Source organism: Mirounga leonina, unplaced genomic scaffold (genome assembly GCF_011800145.1).
Source record: "Mirounga leonina isolate KUSES-001 unplaced genomic scaffold, KU_Mleo_1.0 Mir_177, whole genome shotgun sequence".
Taxonomy (NCBI): Eukaryota; Metazoa; Chordata; class Mammalia; order Carnivora; family Phocidae; genus Mirounga; species Mirounga leonina.
In genome coordinates, this window is record NW_023270459.1 from 6,700,918 (window position 1) to 6,719,664 (window position 18,747).

General features: G+C 48.3%; 1 protein-coding gene across 5 annotated transcripts in view; it reads left to right on the forward strand.

The window, feature by feature from the left end:
• ANKRD27 (ankyrin repeat domain 27) overlaps positions 1–18,747 on the forward strand; it is a 50,455-nt gene that overhangs the window by 6,847 nt on the left and 24,861 nt on the right. For 3 of the 5 annotated variants that reach the window (XM_035023516.1, XM_035023518.1, XM_035023520.1), the window contains exons 1-10: positions 8,212–9,694; positions 9,793–9,949; positions 10,665–10,819; positions 11,452–11,511; positions 11,598–11,651; positions 11,763–11,828; positions 11,918–11,994; positions 12,572–12,693; positions 14,341–14,419; positions 14,913–15,045. In XM_035023516.1, the coding sequence (XP_034879407.1) occupies positions 9,434–9,694; positions 9,793–9,949; positions 10,665–10,819; positions 11,452–11,511; positions 11,598–11,651; positions 11,763–11,828; positions 11,918–11,994; positions 12,572–12,693; positions 14,341–14,419; positions 14,913–15,045 (1,164 nt within the window). In that variant the 5' untranslated portion in view covers positions 8,212–9,433. Of the gene's footprint in view, positions 1–1,388; positions 1,521–7,858; positions 7,970–8,211; positions 9,695–9,792; positions 9,950–10,664; positions 10,820–11,451; positions 11,512–11,597; positions 11,652–11,762; positions 11,829–11,917; positions 11,995–12,571; positions 12,694–14,340; positions 14,420–14,912; positions 15,046–18,747 lie in introns of those variants that run through there. The other 2 variants (XM_035023519.1, XM_035023521.1) reach the window with 2 other exon arrangements.

The window sequence follows — 18,747 nt, forward strand, 5'->3', positions numbered from 1 at the left end:
CTTATTATGAAGCTGTAGTCATGTAAACTAATGTGGTCTAGCCCTGCTCTGTCCAGTATAATAGCCACTAGCCATATGTGGCTTTTAAGCCCTTGAATGTGGCTAGTATGAATTGAAAAGTGAATGTAAAATACACACCAAATTTTGAAGATTTAGTAGGAGTAAAAAAGAGTGTAAAATATGTCATTAATAAAATTTTAAAATATTGATCACATGTTAAAAATACAATATTTTGGATATATTAGGATAAATATATTATTAAAATTAATTTCACCTGTTTGTTTTTTCATGTGGCTACTAGAAAATTTTAAATTATATATGTGACTATGCATAATGTATATGTAATTACATTTCTTATATATCTGTTGGATGGCACTGGTCTAGACTGTTGAAATAGAGTAGAGCTCAGAAACAGGCCACACATATATGGGAACTTAGAATATAGCAAAGGTAGCATTATCGGCCAGTGCAAACGGGATAGACTGTTCAAAAAAGGATAATGGGACAATTGGCTTATGCTATGGACTAAATTTTTGTGCCCCCCCCATTCATATGTTGAAGTCCTAATCCTTAATTTAGAGGATCAGAGAGTTATTTAGGGGATCAGAGAGGGGCACAGGGGGATTCCATTCTATTCTTTTTTTTTTTTTTTTAAGATTTTATTTATTTTAGAGAGCATGAGCAGGGGAAGAGCAGAGGGGGAGGGAGACAATCTCCAGCAGACACTGATCACAGAGCCCTATGTGTGGCTCGATCCCATGACTCTGAGATCATGACCTGAGCTGAAACCAACTGTTGAATGCTTAACCGACTGAGCCACCCAGGCGCCCCTCCAGTCTATTCCAATATACTTTACTTCTTAGAAGAAAGTCTGAGGCAAACATGGTAAAATGTTAAGATTGGGTAGTTCTGGGTGATAGGTTTGCATTATTCTTCTTTATTTCTCTATATGCTTAAAATATTTCATTAAAATATATGCATAAAATAGCCATTTTAACTTTTTGCAATGACTTGGAGTTTGATGAGATTTTTTCAGATGTATTTGAGAGAGGGATAGAGCACGCACTCACGCATGCGCCAGGGCAAGAGCAGGTGAAGAGGGAGAAGCAGGCTCCCGGAGTAGGGAGCCCCATGTGGGGATCATGACCTGAGCCGAAGGCAGATGCTTAACTGACTGAGCCTCCCACGCGCCCCTGAACAAGATTTCTGAACATAATTTTTGCAATTAACCAGTAAAAAAGTCATCTTGGAATTGGTGGGTTATCTTTGATATTTCCTGTAGAGTAATACATGTCAGAGATGCTTTTTAGAAATTGCCAGATCAGGACTTTTATTTGTTGTATAAATTTAAAAGTGGTCATTTACTGCTTTTTCTCCTCTTGTCCCAGGAGACTCTCTTTGCCCCATCTGAAGTCCATATGGCTCTGTATGATGAAGATCTCCTGAAAAATCCTTTCTACTTGGCTCTTCAAAAGTGGCGTCCTGACTTATGCAACAAGGTGGCCCAAACCCATGGCATTGTAAGTGCACTGGTCCTGAGGGTTGTCCTTCTCCATCAGGTGTGGACCAAGCCGTGTTGATAAGGCCAGAAATACCGTACACTTTGGTTACGTTTAGAGGGAGTCAGTTACAAACCTGCTGAGTGTAACAAGCGCCAGACCATGCTCAGTACGAGCACAGGCAGAGAGAGACCACCACGTGCTGCCTCCTCCAGGAACCCTCCTGGCTCTGCACCAGCCTTGGGTGTAATCCTTTCTCTGTTGACAGCCCCTGTTGACACTGATGTCATGGTATTCGTCTTGTTTCTCTTTCCACGTTGACTTGAGAGCTTCTGGGGGCAGAAAGCGTATTTCCCTCAGGGCATCATGGGTCCTTGTCTGTGAGGTGTGTGCTTACTCACATAGAATAAGGGAACATGTGAACACATTTGTATGTTGCTTTGAAAGGCATCTCAAGGGGAAGAACCGGTGGAATAATCGAGGCATCCAGATGGCAGGACGAGGGGAGCACATGAAAGAAACCTGCTGCCTGCAGGGAGGCGGGCTGTCCACTCTAGGTGTTGGCGGCCATCTGATGCACACGGCCCTGCCCATCTATGCACACGGCCCTGCCCATCCATGCACATGCCCTGCCCATCTGATGCACACGGCCCTGCACCACCCAGAGTGCTTGCTGCCTTTGTACTGCGGCTTTTCTGGTTTGTCTTTGGGCTTCTTTTTTGTGTGTTGTCCTCTTCTCAGACTGTGCTGCTTCGTGGCCAAGGATTTTGAACTAGAGGAGAAGTCAGCGTATGTCACTCAGGTTCACTTTGGGCTGTCAGCTGCCTTGTCTGGGAACCGGGAGCTGACTTTCCCTTTACGCACTCTGTCCCGCGTCCACCACAAGCCTGCTTTTTCCAAGTTCCTTCCGGTTTTTAGGATTGGTTTTGTGGGTTCATATGTTTTTTCCAGAATTACTTCACTTTGGTTTTTAGAGGTCATAAAGTTCATTTGGTGTGTGTGTGTACATATATGTGTGTGTGTATATATATATATACACATACATGTATACATATGTATACACAAAACAATTGGAGAATATAGCTGTTTCCAAGAAGAAAATAAAAATCATAAAGTTCACCAGAGACCTTATCATCTGTTCATTTCACAGTAATTATTAAATGCTCCTCTGGGCAAGGTACCATGTTTGATGCTGAGGGTTCAGCAAAAAATGGCAATAAACATCACCATCCTTTCTTTTATAGAGCTTAAATGCTATTGGGAGAGATGGTCATGCTCTGAGCAAATGACTACTAATTACAGTTGCGGTACGTGTCCCAGATGAGAAATACAGGATACAAAGCCATCATGTTAACTTGGGGGGGGCCTGACTGAATTTGAGAAATATTCCCTCCCCATCTTTGTTCTATAACGTTTTTAAAAATTGCTGTCTGGATGAGAGCAGACTATGTGTAACTTTCTCTTGCTCTTTAAGAATGCCACGCTGTGGGGGCACCTGGGTTGGCTTAGTCAGGTAAGCATCCAACTCTTGATTTTCAGCTCCGGTCATGATCTCAGGGTCGTGAGCTCAAGCCCCGAGTCAGGCTCCATCCTGGGGGTGGAGCCTGCCTTAGATTCTTTCTCTCCCTCTGCCCCTTCCCCCAGCTCACACGCACGTGCCCTCTCTCTCTCTGTCTGTCTAAAAAAAAAAGCCACACTGTGAATACTCTGTGGGACCTGTTTTGCTCACCACTGTGTTGCCAGCACTTAGCACAGTTCCTGTCACCAGGTAGATGCTTTTCCAGCTGCAAGTAGTAGAATCCCACTCAAGCTCCCTTCTGCAAAAAGGGAAATTTTGAGTAAGAACTTTGGCATCTTGGTCACCTTCCTTTTGGCCACACCAAGGAACGGGGAGATTCTTCTTAAACTGTGTCATCCTGAGTTCCCAGTGGTATCCTGGGTCCTTTCTCCCGCCCCTCCTGGGATCTGCGGGGTCCATGGGGAGCTGCCTGGGGCCCACACTTGACAACACTGACTTTGTGGCCTTCAGCAGAGGGGAGATTCCGTGAGGCCAGCTTCTCAGCAGAAGTCACCGTGGGAAGGACCTGGCTATCTGGCTCAGCCCAGTCAGGTGTTGGTGGCTAGTTCCTGCCCCTCTTGGCTGTGTGATGGGGGCTCCGGGTCATCCTGGTCTAATCCATAGTAGTGCTCCATCTGTGTCTGTTGGTGGAATGAAAAAGAATATTCCAGTCACCTCTGGAAGAGTACTCATCGTTTCTGCCACCACGAAGGGATCCCTGTCGCCTCAGCCTGTGAATGCTGAATTTCTTTCCTTGGGGCCTGGCCGTCGGGCCAAGTTTGGCTGTTCTTGAATCTGCCCTGGGGACCAGAGTCATTTATTGGGCTCTAAAAACCTGTGAAATCATCACTTTTAAACATGCGTGTCCCTCCCCGCCAGGGTTAGCTGCCCCTCACACCTCTTCCTAAAGCCCAGCTCTCTGGCCACCTCATCCTCAAGTGACGGTATGTGTGTGGCAGCTGAGGGGTGCAGCTTGACTGCTCCCTCCACCTGCCCCATCCCTCCTCGAGTGTGACTTCCTTCCAAAACCTTCCTTTGATCGGAATGCCTGCGCATCCAGGCAGGCACCTCCTGCCGTCGCCTGCTCTCTGACTGGACAGGGGAAGCTCCTTCTCCCCATGTTCCCCAGATTCCAACCACAGAGGCCTGTGACACCCCCACACCGCTTCTAATAGTCACTCCTGTTCTGTTTAATTAGCATCCAGCTAATTATACACTGGTTTCTTCAGAGTGGGCTGGCCAGGCCTGCTGCCTCCCTGGGGCTCTTGTCCATGAGGTGGCAGGGGGAAAGTCCTCCAGGATTCCCAGGTGGATTAGGGGTGGGTGCATTTGCCTATAGGAGAAACAAAAATTACATAGGGAGATTAAATTTGTTCCTCTTATTGTGATCTCTCTCTCTCTTTTTTTTAAGATTTATTTATTTTATTTGAGAGAGAGCGCATGGTGTGGAGGGGCAGAGGGAGAGAGAGAATCTCAAGCAGACTCCCCGCTGAGCATGGAGACCAACCCAGGGCTTGATCCCATGACCCTGCGATCATGACCCCAGCCGAAATCAAGAATCAACAAGAGTCATGCTCAACCGACTGCCCCACCCAGATGCCCCTATTGTGATCTTTTAATTAAGGGGTATGTAGGCTTTTGAGGGCTAGCCTGGGAACCTGTCAGCATGTCTTTTGAGGGCTAGCCTGGGAACCTGTCAGCATGTCTTCCAAGTTTCAAAGAACTGACTTTCAAGTAAAATACCTAGATAGGCCAGCTAAGGGCACTGAGGTCTATATTCTAGTTCTTAGGATTCCTTTGGCATAGATCCAGCCAACAAACATTCGTTGAGCATCCACTAGGTGCCAGGCACCGTGCCGGGTTTCCAGGATCGCACAGATGAGTGGGGGAATGCAGCATGCCTTTGGGGAATTCCAGAAGCTGACCGTTGTTGGTCGCTCAGAAGAATGGGTGTCAGGACAGAAGTCACCCTAACATTCCCTGGGGGAGGAGTCAGGAGGGTACTCTGGAGTAGCGTCATGAATGCTGATTCTTGCTTTTATTCTACTGTCTTTTCTTTAATTACTGTTATTTAAAAATTCTTTATAAAGAGGCTAGAATAAAAAGTTGTATTGTTAAGCTTTAAAATAAGCAGGTCCCCCACTACTGTCTACCCGTAAGAGACTCTAAACTTTGTGTCCTCCATACAGGCTGTAATGCCCATGACATCTCCAGAAGTCTGAAGCACTGACTTGGGAGAGCCCCGAAGGCACTTGCACTTGACCCCGCCTCCTGTGGGCAGCTTCCTGGCTGCTCCATGTCCCCAGCCCCCAGGGGCTGGCTTCCTCACCCTCCCTCTCAGCCAGAGAGTCCAGCTGCTGGCTTCTGCTTGTAATGAAATGCTCTGGGCAGCATTGTCTGCCTGGAAACTGGGTGGGGGGAGGGGGTCCTTGCTATTGGAGGACTCCTATTCATTCAACAAACATTGATTGGACACCTACTGGATGTCGAACAGTGAGGTCGGTAACAGGGATACTACGCAGCCGGAGCCCGTCGTACTTTATTTAAGTTAGGGAGGCAGACAAGGCGTACGTGAATAGGTAAAAAGAATGTAGTCACAGCTGGAGTGAGGTTCTCCAAAGCACCTCAGAAGTTCCTGGTCTCTCACATGGGACCGTATGACTCCTTCATCCGTAGAGCAGGTGTGGGACCCTCTCTTGGCCTCCCTGAGTTAGGGCGTTAAACACCCTGCAGGTCTGCTTCATGGCGTTCCCATGCCTGTGGCCAGTCCTCGAGGTCCCAGGCTCTTCTTCCTGTGCTCCCTGAGGCTGTGAGGAGGTTGTTTCTCAATTCAGGCTTATATCTGAGGGCCTGTCTTTTCTTTATTTTATTTTTATTTTTTCCCCCTTTTTAAGTTTTACTTTTATTAAAATTTAAAATTATTTTAAAGTGATTTTTTTTTAATTAAGTAATCTCTATGCCAGACATGGGGCTCGAACTATGACCCCGAGATTGAGAGTCGCGTGCTCTATTGACTGAGCTCAATTGCAAACATATGATAAGAGTAGAAAGGGTAATATAATGAGCCCCATGCACCTGTCACCCAGCCTCAGCAGTGATCCATTCGGTGGCCCGTCACATGTCCTTTCTGCCCCCTCCTGCCCCCCACCCGCGGCCACTGGGTTATTTTGAAGCATATCCCAGAAAATTATGTCTGGTAGTCATGCAGTTTCGCCTGTAGATATTTAGGAACGTGTCTTTAAATGATAAGGACTCCGAAAAAAAAGGTAACCACAATGCCATTATCACAGCTAAAACTTTCCACAATAATTCTTCAATATTGTCCACTATCTAGTCCCTGTTCAGGTTTCCCAAATCATCTCATAATTGTCTGTTTCACGGTGAGTTTGTTCAGATCAGGGTCCAGAGGAGGCCCACACGTCACACTGGATGGATGAGTCTCCACGTCTGTCTTTCCTCCTCACTGCCGAGCTCAAGTGACGTGTGCAGAGGCGCGTGCCCTGTGTGTGAGGCGTGGTCAGTGTTGACATGCGCGTGGCCTTGGGAAACCGTGTCCACAGTGTTCCACTGCTTTTTCGTTTTATCTTCCCCTTCCCTCGTTTTCTTTCTTTGTGTCTCTGCAGTGCGTTCATCCGGGTTCCCTGCACTCTGGCTCTTGCCAGTGGCAGTCCCAGGGGTAATGCTGACAGTGGTCCTCTGTTCACCGTACTTCCGGAAACTGGTGGTTTGAGCTAGATGTGGATCTGATTCCATCTCGGTTTTTTGAGGAGGGGCCAGGCCATCTTGTCAGCGTTCTCCCATCCACAAGTGCCACCTTCTGCTCTGAGGAGTTGGCGTGCCCCTGTGTGGGGAGAGGCCGAGCTGCCCGAGGAAGCCCCGGGTGATGGGCTCTCATGGCTGCGGTTTCACTGACCGTGTCTTTGCTGGGGGAGCTCCAGGGGGGTCTGGGCTGAGCCTCCAGCGCTGGCTCCGGGAAGTGGCAGGAGTTTGCATCAGGGCCCTACCACTCACTGGCCGCGAGACCCTGGACAGTTTCCTTAGCTCCCTTGAGCCTCAGTTTCCTTGTCTGTAGGATGGGGATAGCATGGAAGCCGTATGCTTTGGGCTGGGTTGCTTCAGGAGGTGGGGTTCCGAGGGTCTACACCGCCTTGGGCGTCTTCCTTCCGAGTACACTTGAGTCTGAGAGAGTCCCTGAGCCGCCAAGGCGGTGGTGTGGTGGCCATGGTCGGGCCACAGTTCACCTCTCAGATGGAGCCCGCCCCAAGGACAGAGCCTGGCACCTGAGACAGCTCGGCAGAGGTGGCCGTTTGCTACAGGAAACCCTGTTTCTGCGGCTCATATTACAAACTGTGATCACAACTGGGCTTAAAAAAAACAGAAAAAAGATGGGAAGGAAACCGTCTTCAGGGTGCAGTGTTTCTCCTCATTCAGATGGCGGGATTACATGTGACTTTTTAGGTTCACTTTTCTCTTCTTTCCAGACGATCCTGTCTTCCTCTGGAGTCGTCCCCAAGCCTGTTGAGAATAGACTGGGCGCCTGGCGTTGGCTGTGGGAGGGGGGACCCAGCGGGTGTGGGAACAAGCCTGGGGGCCTGGGTCCAACCCCTCTGCTCAGGTCGGGGGTTGTGACTTTGCCACCAGGACGTCCGTGACCCCAGTCGCTTGGTTTCAGACGGAACCAAGAGGTTAGTGACAGGACCTTGTTCAGATGTTCCAGATGCCCCCCCCGCCCCCGCCCCCCCGGCTTTCTGCAGTTCTAAGTGGCACATCTCGTACTCTTCACCCTGCTTACTGTTTCCAGGTCCTGGTGCCCTGCAAAGGAAGCTTGCCGAGCAGCGTTCAGTCCACTTGTCAGTTTGAGTCCTACATTTTGATACCCGTGGAAGAACACTTTCAGACCTTAAATGGAAAGGTATTCATTTCCTTGTGGGTCAACCAGGGTCCCTCACTCAGTGTTTGGGAATGGGGGTGGGGGGCAGGGGTTCCCACATCTGACCCTGTCCCAGCTGTGGTAAATGATGGCTCTAACACGCACAGCAGCCCGTGGCCTGGGCTTGGAGGGCCCCCTGCCTTTGAGGAAAGAGGAGATGGTAATGGGGAGCAGGGCCTGGCTGGGCCTCTGCCCGGGAGGAGGGCGGGTGGAGGGGTGGGGGGGCAGGGCATCTCTCCCTCAGCGCAGGGGCCTCCTGCTGGTAAGTCGGGGAGTCTCTGGAACATCTGAACGAGGTCCTGTCACTAACCTCTTTTATCCCCGTGCTCTTGAAAGACTAATCAGTTTCTTGGCCACAAATAGTAGATCAGGGGTGAATTTTAACTTTTTAAAAAACGTTCTTAAAAAAAAAAATGTTATTGAAACTTAAATAAGCCAAAACAAAAACCAAAAACCAAAAACAAGCATGTTATTAAAACTTCAATAAGCCAAAAAAATAAATAAATAAAAAACATTCTTTTGAAATAATCTCAAACCTAGAGAAAGCTTCAGTAAAGCACAAAGAACTCTCCTATACTCTTCCCCCAGATTGGTCAGCCGTGAGCATTTTGGCCACATTTGTTTTATCAGTCCCTCTCCCCCACACCCCCACGCGCTATTACTGCTTTTCTTTAAGCCTTTTTCAGAAAAAGTAAGAGTGAGTTGCAGACACCATGTCCCTTTATTCTAAAATGCGTTTTCTGCGTAACTTAGCAGCAGAGTGATCACACTCAGGAAAGTGAACTGTTCAACACACCGTCCTCATACAAATTGTGCTAATTATACAAGTAGTGTCCTTTTGTAGAAAATCTTTTTTTTCTTTTTAGATCCAGAATCCTGCAATGCCTTCAGTTGCTGGTCTTTTTAGTTTCCTTTGATTTGGTGCAGTCCTCGAGGGATCTTTGTCTTTCATGACACGGATGGTTTTGCTTTGTAGACTCTCCCTCAGCCTGGGGTTCCCAGAGGTTCCCTCACGGCTGGAAGGGTGTTTTATTTTTCTCAGCGTGTCATGACAAGAGACACATGACGTCAGTCTGTCTCATTGTTGATGTTACCTCTGGGGTCCGCGTTTTCTTATTTTTTAAGGGGAGGTAGAGAGATTCTGGGAGGGGGGTGTTCTGTTCCTTGCCAGGAGTGGGGTGGGCCCAGGTGCATTTGGGGCAGCTCAGTCCCTCGGACCTGACAGCCAGGGCTCACGTGGGCCTGTGGCGGAACAGAAGGGACAGGACAGGACACGGGGTTACTGGAACACCAGCTCGAGGGGGGTGGGGATCAGCAGCCCTGTTCGCCCTGCTAGTCACTGCTAGTTTGTTCTCTTCAGGGAAGTCAAATCTACAAGGAGAACAGAGGAGTCAGGCTTATCACGGCTCGTCTGCCCGGGTACCCCAGCCGTGTCCAGAATGCTGAATGTGGCAGGGACGGCAGCGTCCCTTCCCCGGCCCCATGCAGCACCAGGCCATTCCAGGAGAGCCTTCTTCCTTCCTCCTTTCCCGGAGGGTACAGGTTTTCTTCTGCTCCAAGGACCAGCTTAATGCATGTCTGTCACAATATTTAAAAAGGATCAGCTGTAGCTATAGGGTGAACAAAGAGGAAAGAAAACATTTTAGTATCAAAAAGCAACGTGGGAGAGTGTTCATGCCTGCCCTGCAGAGCTCTACTGGAACAAAGGTGTGCAGGTCGGAAGCAGCGCCGTATCGGGGGCCAGGCGGAGGGGGGATCGACGGTCACCCCCGGCCACTGGCGCAGTGACGGCTCTCTTGTTCCAGGATGTCTTTATACAAGGAAACAGGATTAAATTAGGAGCTGGTTTCGCCTGTCTTCTCTCAGTGCCCATTCTCTTTGAAGAAACTTTCTACAATGAGAAAGAAGAAAGTTTCAGCATACTTTGTATAGCCCATCCTTTGGAAAAGAGAGAGAGTTCAGGTATTCTGGGAGAAAAACCCCTTTCCGCTGATTTGGAGAACTGTGTTTGTTGAGCTTCCTCCTGACACAGCTGTGGTAAACATCCCATAAAACATTCAAGAGCCTGCTAGAAGCCTGCCTAACTTTACAGTAATTCCCCAGAGCTTAATCAAAAAGTCATCCTGAGCCAAGACAGTGTGGCTGGGGGCTGCTGTGTATGGTTGCACAGGTTGGACATTACACAATTCTGGGAGGCGACATCGATGTAGACCTGTGTGTGAATGTGGCCCCCTGGAGCTGTACAGGGTGGTTTGACCTTGGGCCTCAGTGTTAGAGCTAACTCTTATACCATTATTGCCCACCCAGCCCCACTATTGTGCCCCTTTGAGAGCTCATTATTTTTAATAAATAATAATTCTTCAGTGCTAAATGTGCTTCCTGTGCTAAATGTACTCTGAGGCCCGTATTGCCAGGAATCAGGGGTTGTTCACCAGAGCCTCATAGGTCGTGCCCACGGTCTCAACTTGTTTTGTCCGAGGAAAGGGCTTCAAGGCTCTCTGGGCCCTGAGCTGTCCTGTAACGAGGCTGCTCTTGGGCAGTATCTTGAAATAATTCCTGTCCTCTCCTGGAAGAGGGGGCTCCAGACCCTGGGGGAGCAGGGCAAAGGATGTGGTACTTCCCCCATTAGGAAACTGTGAAGGCTTCAGCCAGCCTGACCCTTTGTCTCTTTTTTCAGAAGAGCCTTCAACATCTTCAGATCCCTTTACCCTGAAAACCATCGAAGATGTGAGGGAGTTTTTGGGACGACACACGGAGAGATTTGACAGGAGCATTGCTTCTTTCCAGCGAACGTTCAAGGAATGTGAAAGAAAGAGCCTCCGTCAACACATAGTCAGTAGCTGTGTCTTGCTTTGCCAGGGTGCCCTGGCTCAGGCCGGTTCCAGAAATGGGGATCCCTCTCAGTGCACTCTGAAACTGTGCTGCCTCCACTGTTGGAAGCTTTACTTAAATGTTTCCTGCTAACAATAAAAGTAGTCAAGCCACTGGAGAAAACTTGAACCTGACAAAGTATAAAAATGAATATTGTTATCACCTATGTGAACCCCAAGGGAAGTTTTCTCTAACCCTTCATGCCTATACACTTAAAAAAAAAAAAAAGAAAGAAAGCAGGGCGCCTGGGTGGCTCAGTTGGTTAAGCGACTGCCTTCGGCTCAGGTCATGATCCTGGAGTCCCGGGATCGAGTCCCGCATCGGGCTCCCTGCTCGGCGGGAAGCCTGCTTCTCCCTCTGACCCTCCCCCCTCTCATGTGCTCTCTGTCTCTCATTGTCTCTGTCTCAAATAAATAAAATCTTTAAAAAAAAATCACATAATTATTTGATAAGCCTGTATCAGGACTTAAAGCTTTTCACCCAGGAAGTGCATCTTGTGAAATGTTCTGGCTCCGGGATGCGTGACACGTTTTGGGTTTTGTGTTGGGGCCTTGGGTTATGAGTGACCTGTTTCTCTGCCGTGTGTTGCACAGGACTCGGTGAATGCTCTCTACACCAAATGCCTCCAGCAGCTTCTGAGGGACTCTCACCTGGTAAGGAGCAGGACTTTCAAAAGAGAGAACTGCAGTTTGCCCACATGCCAGTCCAAGCTCTTTAACGGTACCTTCTTGTCCTGCAGAAAATGCTTGCCAAGCAGGAGGCCCAGATGAACCTGCTGAAGCAGGCAGTGGAGGTAAGAGGCCAGGCCAGTGCAGGGAGAGGAGGCAGTGGTGCGGGGGGAGGGGGAGGCTCTCCCGGGCCCCTCTGCACACTCGGAACGGCGGTCTGTTCGTTGATTCCACAGATGTACGTCCAGCATGATATTTATGACCTGATCTTTAAATATGTGGGGACCATGGAGGCAAGCGAGGTAGGTCCTAAATCCCCGTCATCCCGGTTGGAAGCCTTTTATCCTTAGCCGTTTAAGAAATTTGAAGCTTCGTTAAAATCTGTTGTTAGGATGCTGCCTTTAACAAAATCACGAGAAGCCTTCAAGATCTTCAGCAGAAGGACATTGGCGTGAAACCTGAGTGCAGGTAAGAGTTTGCACTGCCGTAGCTCGGCATCCTCAGAGGCTGGGGCCTCTGCTCCTGGAAGCAGGGCTCTCAGCGGCAGGGACCGCACACTGTTTTGGCCTGGTTCATACCGAGGAACAGCGCGGTTACTTGTGACCAAAGATAAAGGACTGAGGTTGGCAGATGTCACCCTCCTGAGCCGGGTAGGAACTCAAGGGGTGGGGGTTTCGCACAGCTGGTCTTTTGACCTGCTTTTGAATTAATTTATGTTTCTTTAGGATACAAAAATGTCCTGTGTTTATGCTGAAACTATTTTAACTCCTTTGAGCTATCTCACTCTGGGGCTAAGGGTTTTTATTTTTATTTTCTCCTAATTTTCTGGCGCAGCTATAATACCGTTTTGCATCCTGAATGGGACATGCAAAGGTGTTGAGTTTTGCCACTCATTTGAGTCCGATTGCTCCCGAGTTTCTATTTTTGTTGGTCGTTACTTACGGTTTGTCTGTAAGCAGAGTAAATCTGAGGTATGCTATTAGATCAGGGAAGAAGGGCCCTCCCACTGTGGTCTTAAGTTGTCACTTTCCAAATTATTTTGCAGCTTCAACATACCTCGTGCAAAGAGAGAGCTGGCTCAGCTGAACAAGTGCACCTCCCCACAGCAGAAGTTGATTTGTTTGCGAAAGGTGGTGCAGCTAATAACCCAGTCTCCCAGCCAGAGAGGTTTGTGCTCAGGGGAGGGGCCTGGCGGTGGAGTAGACACTTAACGTCCAGATGCAAAAGTCTGTTAAGGAGCAGTGTCGTCTTCAAGGATCACACAGCTGGGCTGATGTGCCGCAGAGCATCCCTGTGTGAGCACCCCGGAGTCTGCTCTGATACCTGGGTGCCTAGCGATGGGGGCTTGGGGGTAGGATAGGCAAGATAAGGGTAAGAGAACAGTGGCGGAGGAGAAGCGGCCTCAAAAGCGAGCCAAGCTTCCTCGTACCTGCATGGGCGCCACGCAGCTGGTCTATAAATCAGAATCCAAGCCACACAGGTTCTTTGAGAACCTGACTTTGCAATAGCTTTGGGTTTCCAGAATGACACTGTCCACAGCTCAAGTCTGAGATTGCCAAGGTACAGCAATGTGTATGATTGACTTTAAGCTTCCTGTCGTGTGTTCTCTTGAAGTTGTCGTGGTGCTAGGGTGTGGGTGTATGGCCCCATCAGGACATTCACTGCCGACTATTTAGTCCAGGGCCGCACCGCTCACCGGCCTCCTTCGGCAGCTGTGTTCCAGCCTGAAGCTGTTCCATTGACAAAATTTTTTTTTTTTTTTAAAGATTTTATTTATTTCTTTGACAGAGAGAGACACAGCGAGAGAGGGAACACAAGCAGGGGGAGTGGGAGAGGGAGAAGCAGGCTTCCCGCAGAGCAGGGAGCCCGATGCGGGACTCGATCCCAGGACCCTGGGATCATGACCTGAGCCGAAGGCAGCCGCTTAACGACTGAGCCACCCAGGTGTCCCCCATTGACAAAATTTTTTGGCTTAAAATTACAAACCTTTAATCTTAAAGAAAAATGATCCAAGCTGGTGATGGGTACATGGGGGTTCAACTATTCATTAGACCCATCTTCCTAATTTTGTGTCTGTTTAAAATTTTCCATTATAAAAAGTAAAGCAAAATAAGCTAAGAAGAAAGTAAAGGGGAGTCATATCTGTGTGGGCAGATAAGGGGTGATCCTCAAAGCGCATTAAGTGAAATGAGAGGGAGTGTATATGGTACACTTCTAACAGCATTCCAGAAAAAGGGGCAGCTCTTTATTCATATGCACAGTGGTGAGTTCCTAGACTGTCTCTGGAAGGTTAGGTGGGAAGGAACAGCAGTAGCCTCTGGGGGAAGATTGGGCAGTGGGGATGGGAGAGACAGTCACAGTTAGCTCTTTTGTGCTATTCAAATTTTTTAGACATGTGAATGGATTCCTTAAAATTTCAAAGTGCAAAAAATTAAAACAAGCTAAAAATGAGCATTAGACTTTGCAGTGTATAAAATGGAAATGATCTCAGGAGGAAAGAGGCTTTTCATGGTGGCTCTGGGCACACCTTCGCCTCGTGTCCACCATCCCTGACTTGAACCGCCTGGAAGGTGGCGAGGGGGAGAGTGCTTGGAATTTCCTTCTTTTGCACATGTTCTGAGGATGCTAGGCATTCGCTTTCCCCTCAAATGTGACATCAGTTCAGGACACTGTAAAAGGGATTGTGCAGTGGAACTTCTCCCTGATGTGTAGTCTCACTGGATTGTGACTTTGTGGGTTGGATGATGGTGGGGAGTTGATAACACCTCTTGGTCTCATGATGGCTTCATACATGTGTTTTCCTCCCCACCGCAGTTAACTTGGAGACCATCTGTGCTGATGATCTGCTATCCGTCCTGTTGTATTTGCTTGTGAAAACAGAGATCCCTAATTGGTAATATTTTCTGTTAAAATACTTTTTCAAAATGGCAGCACTGTACTGGGGTGGCTTTAGCATAACTCCAGGAAATCGAGCGCCCCTTATGAGTCCGTCGCTGTGTCCGCCCTGCCTTTGTTCTGCAGAGGGTGGCTGTCATTCCATTTACAGATGAGGCCCAGAGAGCTTATGTTTCTTGTTCTGGAACACGCAGCTGGTCAGTGACTGAGAGGGATGCTGACTCCAGTTCTGTTTGACTCCAGAGCCCGTCCTCTTCTGACGGGAACCCCCAGTTCACTTTACAGTAGTCAGCTTTTTAAAAACTGGTATACTCCAGGAAAGGACCAAATAGTTTACTCATTTTCCTAATTGCACATGCTCTAGAGCTTAAGGGGGTAGCAGTCAGAGCTCCTGGAGCTAACAGACTTCAGTCACTCACGCCCATAGTGCTGTTTCTGGAGCGGTGTTAATTGGGTACACAACAGTGAAACTTTTTTCTTCCTTTTGTTAGGATGGCAAATTTGAGTTATATCAAAAACTTCAGATTTAGCAGCTCAGCAAAAGATGAATTGGGATACTGCCTGACCTCGATTGAGGCTGCGATCGAATATATTCGGCAAGGAAGCCTCTCCGTTAAGCCGCCCGTAAGATTCCTCCTGCCCTGGCCTTTCTTTGTGGGTGTCAGGGCACCTTTGCTAGGGTTCTGAGGTTGGAGGGTGGGGAGGGGATTCTTCTTCTTCTTCTTTTTTTTTTCAAGATTTATTTATTTGAAATTGAGAGAGAGTGGGTGGGGGAGAGCGAGCAAGCGCATGAGCAGGGGGACTAGCAGAGGGTGAGGGAGCCTGACCCGGGGCTCGATCCCAGGACCCTGAGATCACGACCTGAGCCGAAGGCAGACACTTCACCTTGGCTGAGCCACCCAGGCGCCCCAGGGGAGGGGGATTCTTAAATGGTCTCCCAAGAATGGGGTCTCTACTGTCTTAAGGGCTGTGAGGCTTGACAACCACCCAGCAGCCTGAAACGCTAAGCACCCAATTGGGTGTGGAAGTTGGCAGGATATGACCGGGATTCACAGTTAAAATCCTGCTTTGTTAATCCTCGCCATCCTCAAAAAAAGCAATAGGCAGAAGGGAGAAGCTAGAAACCATGAGTTTGGATATCTAGGCAAGAGATGGGATTATTCACATATGCAATTTTAGGACTCTGGCCTTATTATGATTTTCTTGGTGAGCTTTGCTTAGGAGAGGCGGTTGTATTTCGATGTGAAGTGTGAGATCTTACACCAAGATTGCATTGCAGGCCTATTGCACCAGCTAGCAAAATGTGACAGTACGCACAGAATTTCAACAACATTGAAAGTAATAAGATGAAGAGATTCCTACATTACATGCCAGGAGTCCTGAGGACTGAGCATTCCCTTGATCGTAGAATCTCCCCAAGTGATGATAAGTTAAAATAGCTGGGAAAAAACCAGAGGCCTGCCCAGACAGGTGCACTTGGGTGAAATCATTCATTGTTAAAATCTTTATGTGTTTTCCCGTCTTTCTCCCATCCGTGTATACTTCGCATAATTTAAAGTATATTGTGTATAGCATTTTACACTGTTTTGCCCAAAAGAATTGTTTGTTTTTTTTCTGATTAGGAGACCGATACTTGCTTATAAGCAATATTTACAATATACAGTTGACCCTTGAACAACTCAGGGGTTCAAGTTGCTGACCTTCCACTTGATTGAAAATCTGCATATAACTTGTGATTTCCCCCCAAAACTTGACTACTAGTAGCCTGCTGTTGACTAGGGGCCTAACTGATGATATAAACAGTTGATTAACACATATGGTGTATGTTATATGTATTCTATACTGTAATCTTACAATAAAGTCGGCTGGAGAAAAAAATGTTATTAAGGAAATCATAAGGAAGAGAACATACATTTAGAGTACGATGCCGTGTCTGTCGCCATCTGAGCGGACCCGTGCAGTTCAGACCTGTGTTCAAGGGACAGCGTATACACTTGCAGTGAAGACAACAAATACCTCCCGCAAACTCACCAGCTGGGGATGACTTATTAACGTTTTGGCATATGTCTCTTTTCTGTGCCTTTACAGGTTTTTAAGAGAATTTATTTATTTATTTATTTATTTTTTAAATTTATGTTTTAATTAACTTTTTTTTTAAAGATTTTATTTATTTATTTGACAGAGAGAGAGAGCACAAGCAGTGGGAGTGGGAGAGGGAGAAGCAGACTCCCCACTAAGCAGGGAGCCTGACACGGGGCTCGATCCCAGGACCCCGGGATCATGACCTGAGCTGAAGGCAGCCGCTTAACTGACTGAGCCACCCAGGCGCCCCTTAATTAACATTTTTTAACTTAAATTCAATTAGCCAACGTATAGTACATCATTCATTTTTGGTGTGTTCAGTGATTCATTAGTTGCGTATAACACCCAGTGCTCATCACATCGTGCGCCCTCCTTATTTTAGAGGGGGAGAGAGTGTGTGTGAGCAGGGGGAGGAGTGGAGAGAGAGAGTCCCAAGCAGACCCCACACTGAGTGAAGAGCCCCACGCAAGGCTCAGTCCCACGACCCCGAGATCATGACCTGAGCCGAAACCACGAGTCAGGTGCTCCACCTACTGAGCCACCCAGGCACCCCTATACAGTTGTATTTTTAACGAAAATTTGAAATTATGCTCCTCTTACTGGCATGTAGGCTGATGGTAGGAATTGCCTGATGCTTCTCGATGGGGTCAAGGGCGCCCCTTGTCGCCTGGGGGGAGGTGCTGCCGTCCCCTTGCTATGCCCATAACTGCACAGTGGCCATCCTGTAAGCCTGCTTGCTTCCTGCGGCGTGTGGGCAGCAAGACTAACACCTGAAGCCTCTGACCAGAGCGGAAGGAGGTGGTGACCACACAGCACCAGCGAGCTTGCCACACCCACTTCGACTTCAGACAACATCCCGAGTGGGATTGGGGAGTTGTTTTGGTTTTTAATTTTTATTTATTTATTTTTAAAGATTTTATTTTTAAGTAATCTTGACACCCACCATGGGGCTCGAACTCACAATCCTGAGGTCAAGACCCGCGAGCCCCACCGACTGAGCTAGCCAGGCGCCCCTGGATTGGGGGAGTTTTGAGGGGTGGCCCCTCTTGTGCTGGTGTTGGTTCGAGCCCAGCACTTGTATTTGCCCTTGGGCAAGTCTGTTTCTGAGTTTCTGTCCATTTCTTACCTACACTGACGATGAGGCTGTATGTTTCACCTCTTGCTAGGAGTTTACAGGAATGCACTAGGGTGTTTGGAAGTGTCTTTGTGAAGCACGAGCTGATACTCTTGCCCTCAGCTTGCTCTTCCAACACCCCCGCGTCTGGGTGTCTCTATTTCCTGGCTCTCTGGTGCGTCCTGTGTGGATAGCCTCTGCGGGCAAGGTGGGGACACCGCCCAGTGTGCCCCTCTTGTCTGAGGTGTCTGCCCCTGGCTGGTCCTGGTCCTGCTTTCTGGGTGGGGGTGGTTGGTCCTATCTGGTGTTGGGACAAGGTGTGCCTCATCCTTACAGCTGGCCGTGGAGCCAGTCCCTTGGGCCTTGAGTGGGGCAGGCCTGAGAGATGCTCCTTACCTGTATTGACAGGACAGGTGTGGTGGCTTCTTGTCTTTCGTGGTGCCAGCATTGAGCTCTGCCTTGGCCTTGGTCAGCCGTAGCTGCTGACTGGCTTCCTGTCTTAGTGCAGTTCTGCCTCGGAAGGTGTGAGGCCAGTGCGATGTGTCGGTGTCCCTTCCTGGGGAAGGAGCTCGAGTGGATTTCCACACAGCAGCTGAGAGCATTCAGGACTCAATATTAGTAAATCGAATTTTGTTTTCCTGTTGCCTCTTTATATAATGTGATGTAGTTTCACAGATATTTCCCCCCAAGATCTAATTGTATCTGAGGTGACCATATATACTTCTTTTTTTTTTTAAAGATTTTATTTATTTGACAGAGAAACAGCGAGAGAGGGAACACAAGCAGGGGAGTGGGAGAGGGAGAAGTAGGCTTCCCACGGAGCAGGGAGCCCGATACGGGACTCGATCCCAGGACCCTGGGATCATGACACAAGCCGAAGGCAGTCACTTAACCGACTGAGCCATCCAGGGGCCCCCCATATATGCATTCTTTAAGCATAAAGACTTGAAAGTCTCGTAAATAAAGACTAGCTTTTTGAAAATAAGCATTACTGGGATGACCCTAGTTTAACCCCTGTAGACCAAAAGCCAGAACACTGAAAGAACTGATCCCCTTCTCTGTTCCAGCTTTGTGGGCTCCTGGTCTTTCTCACTGTACTGGGCTTCTCATAAATAGTATGTACCCCCTTC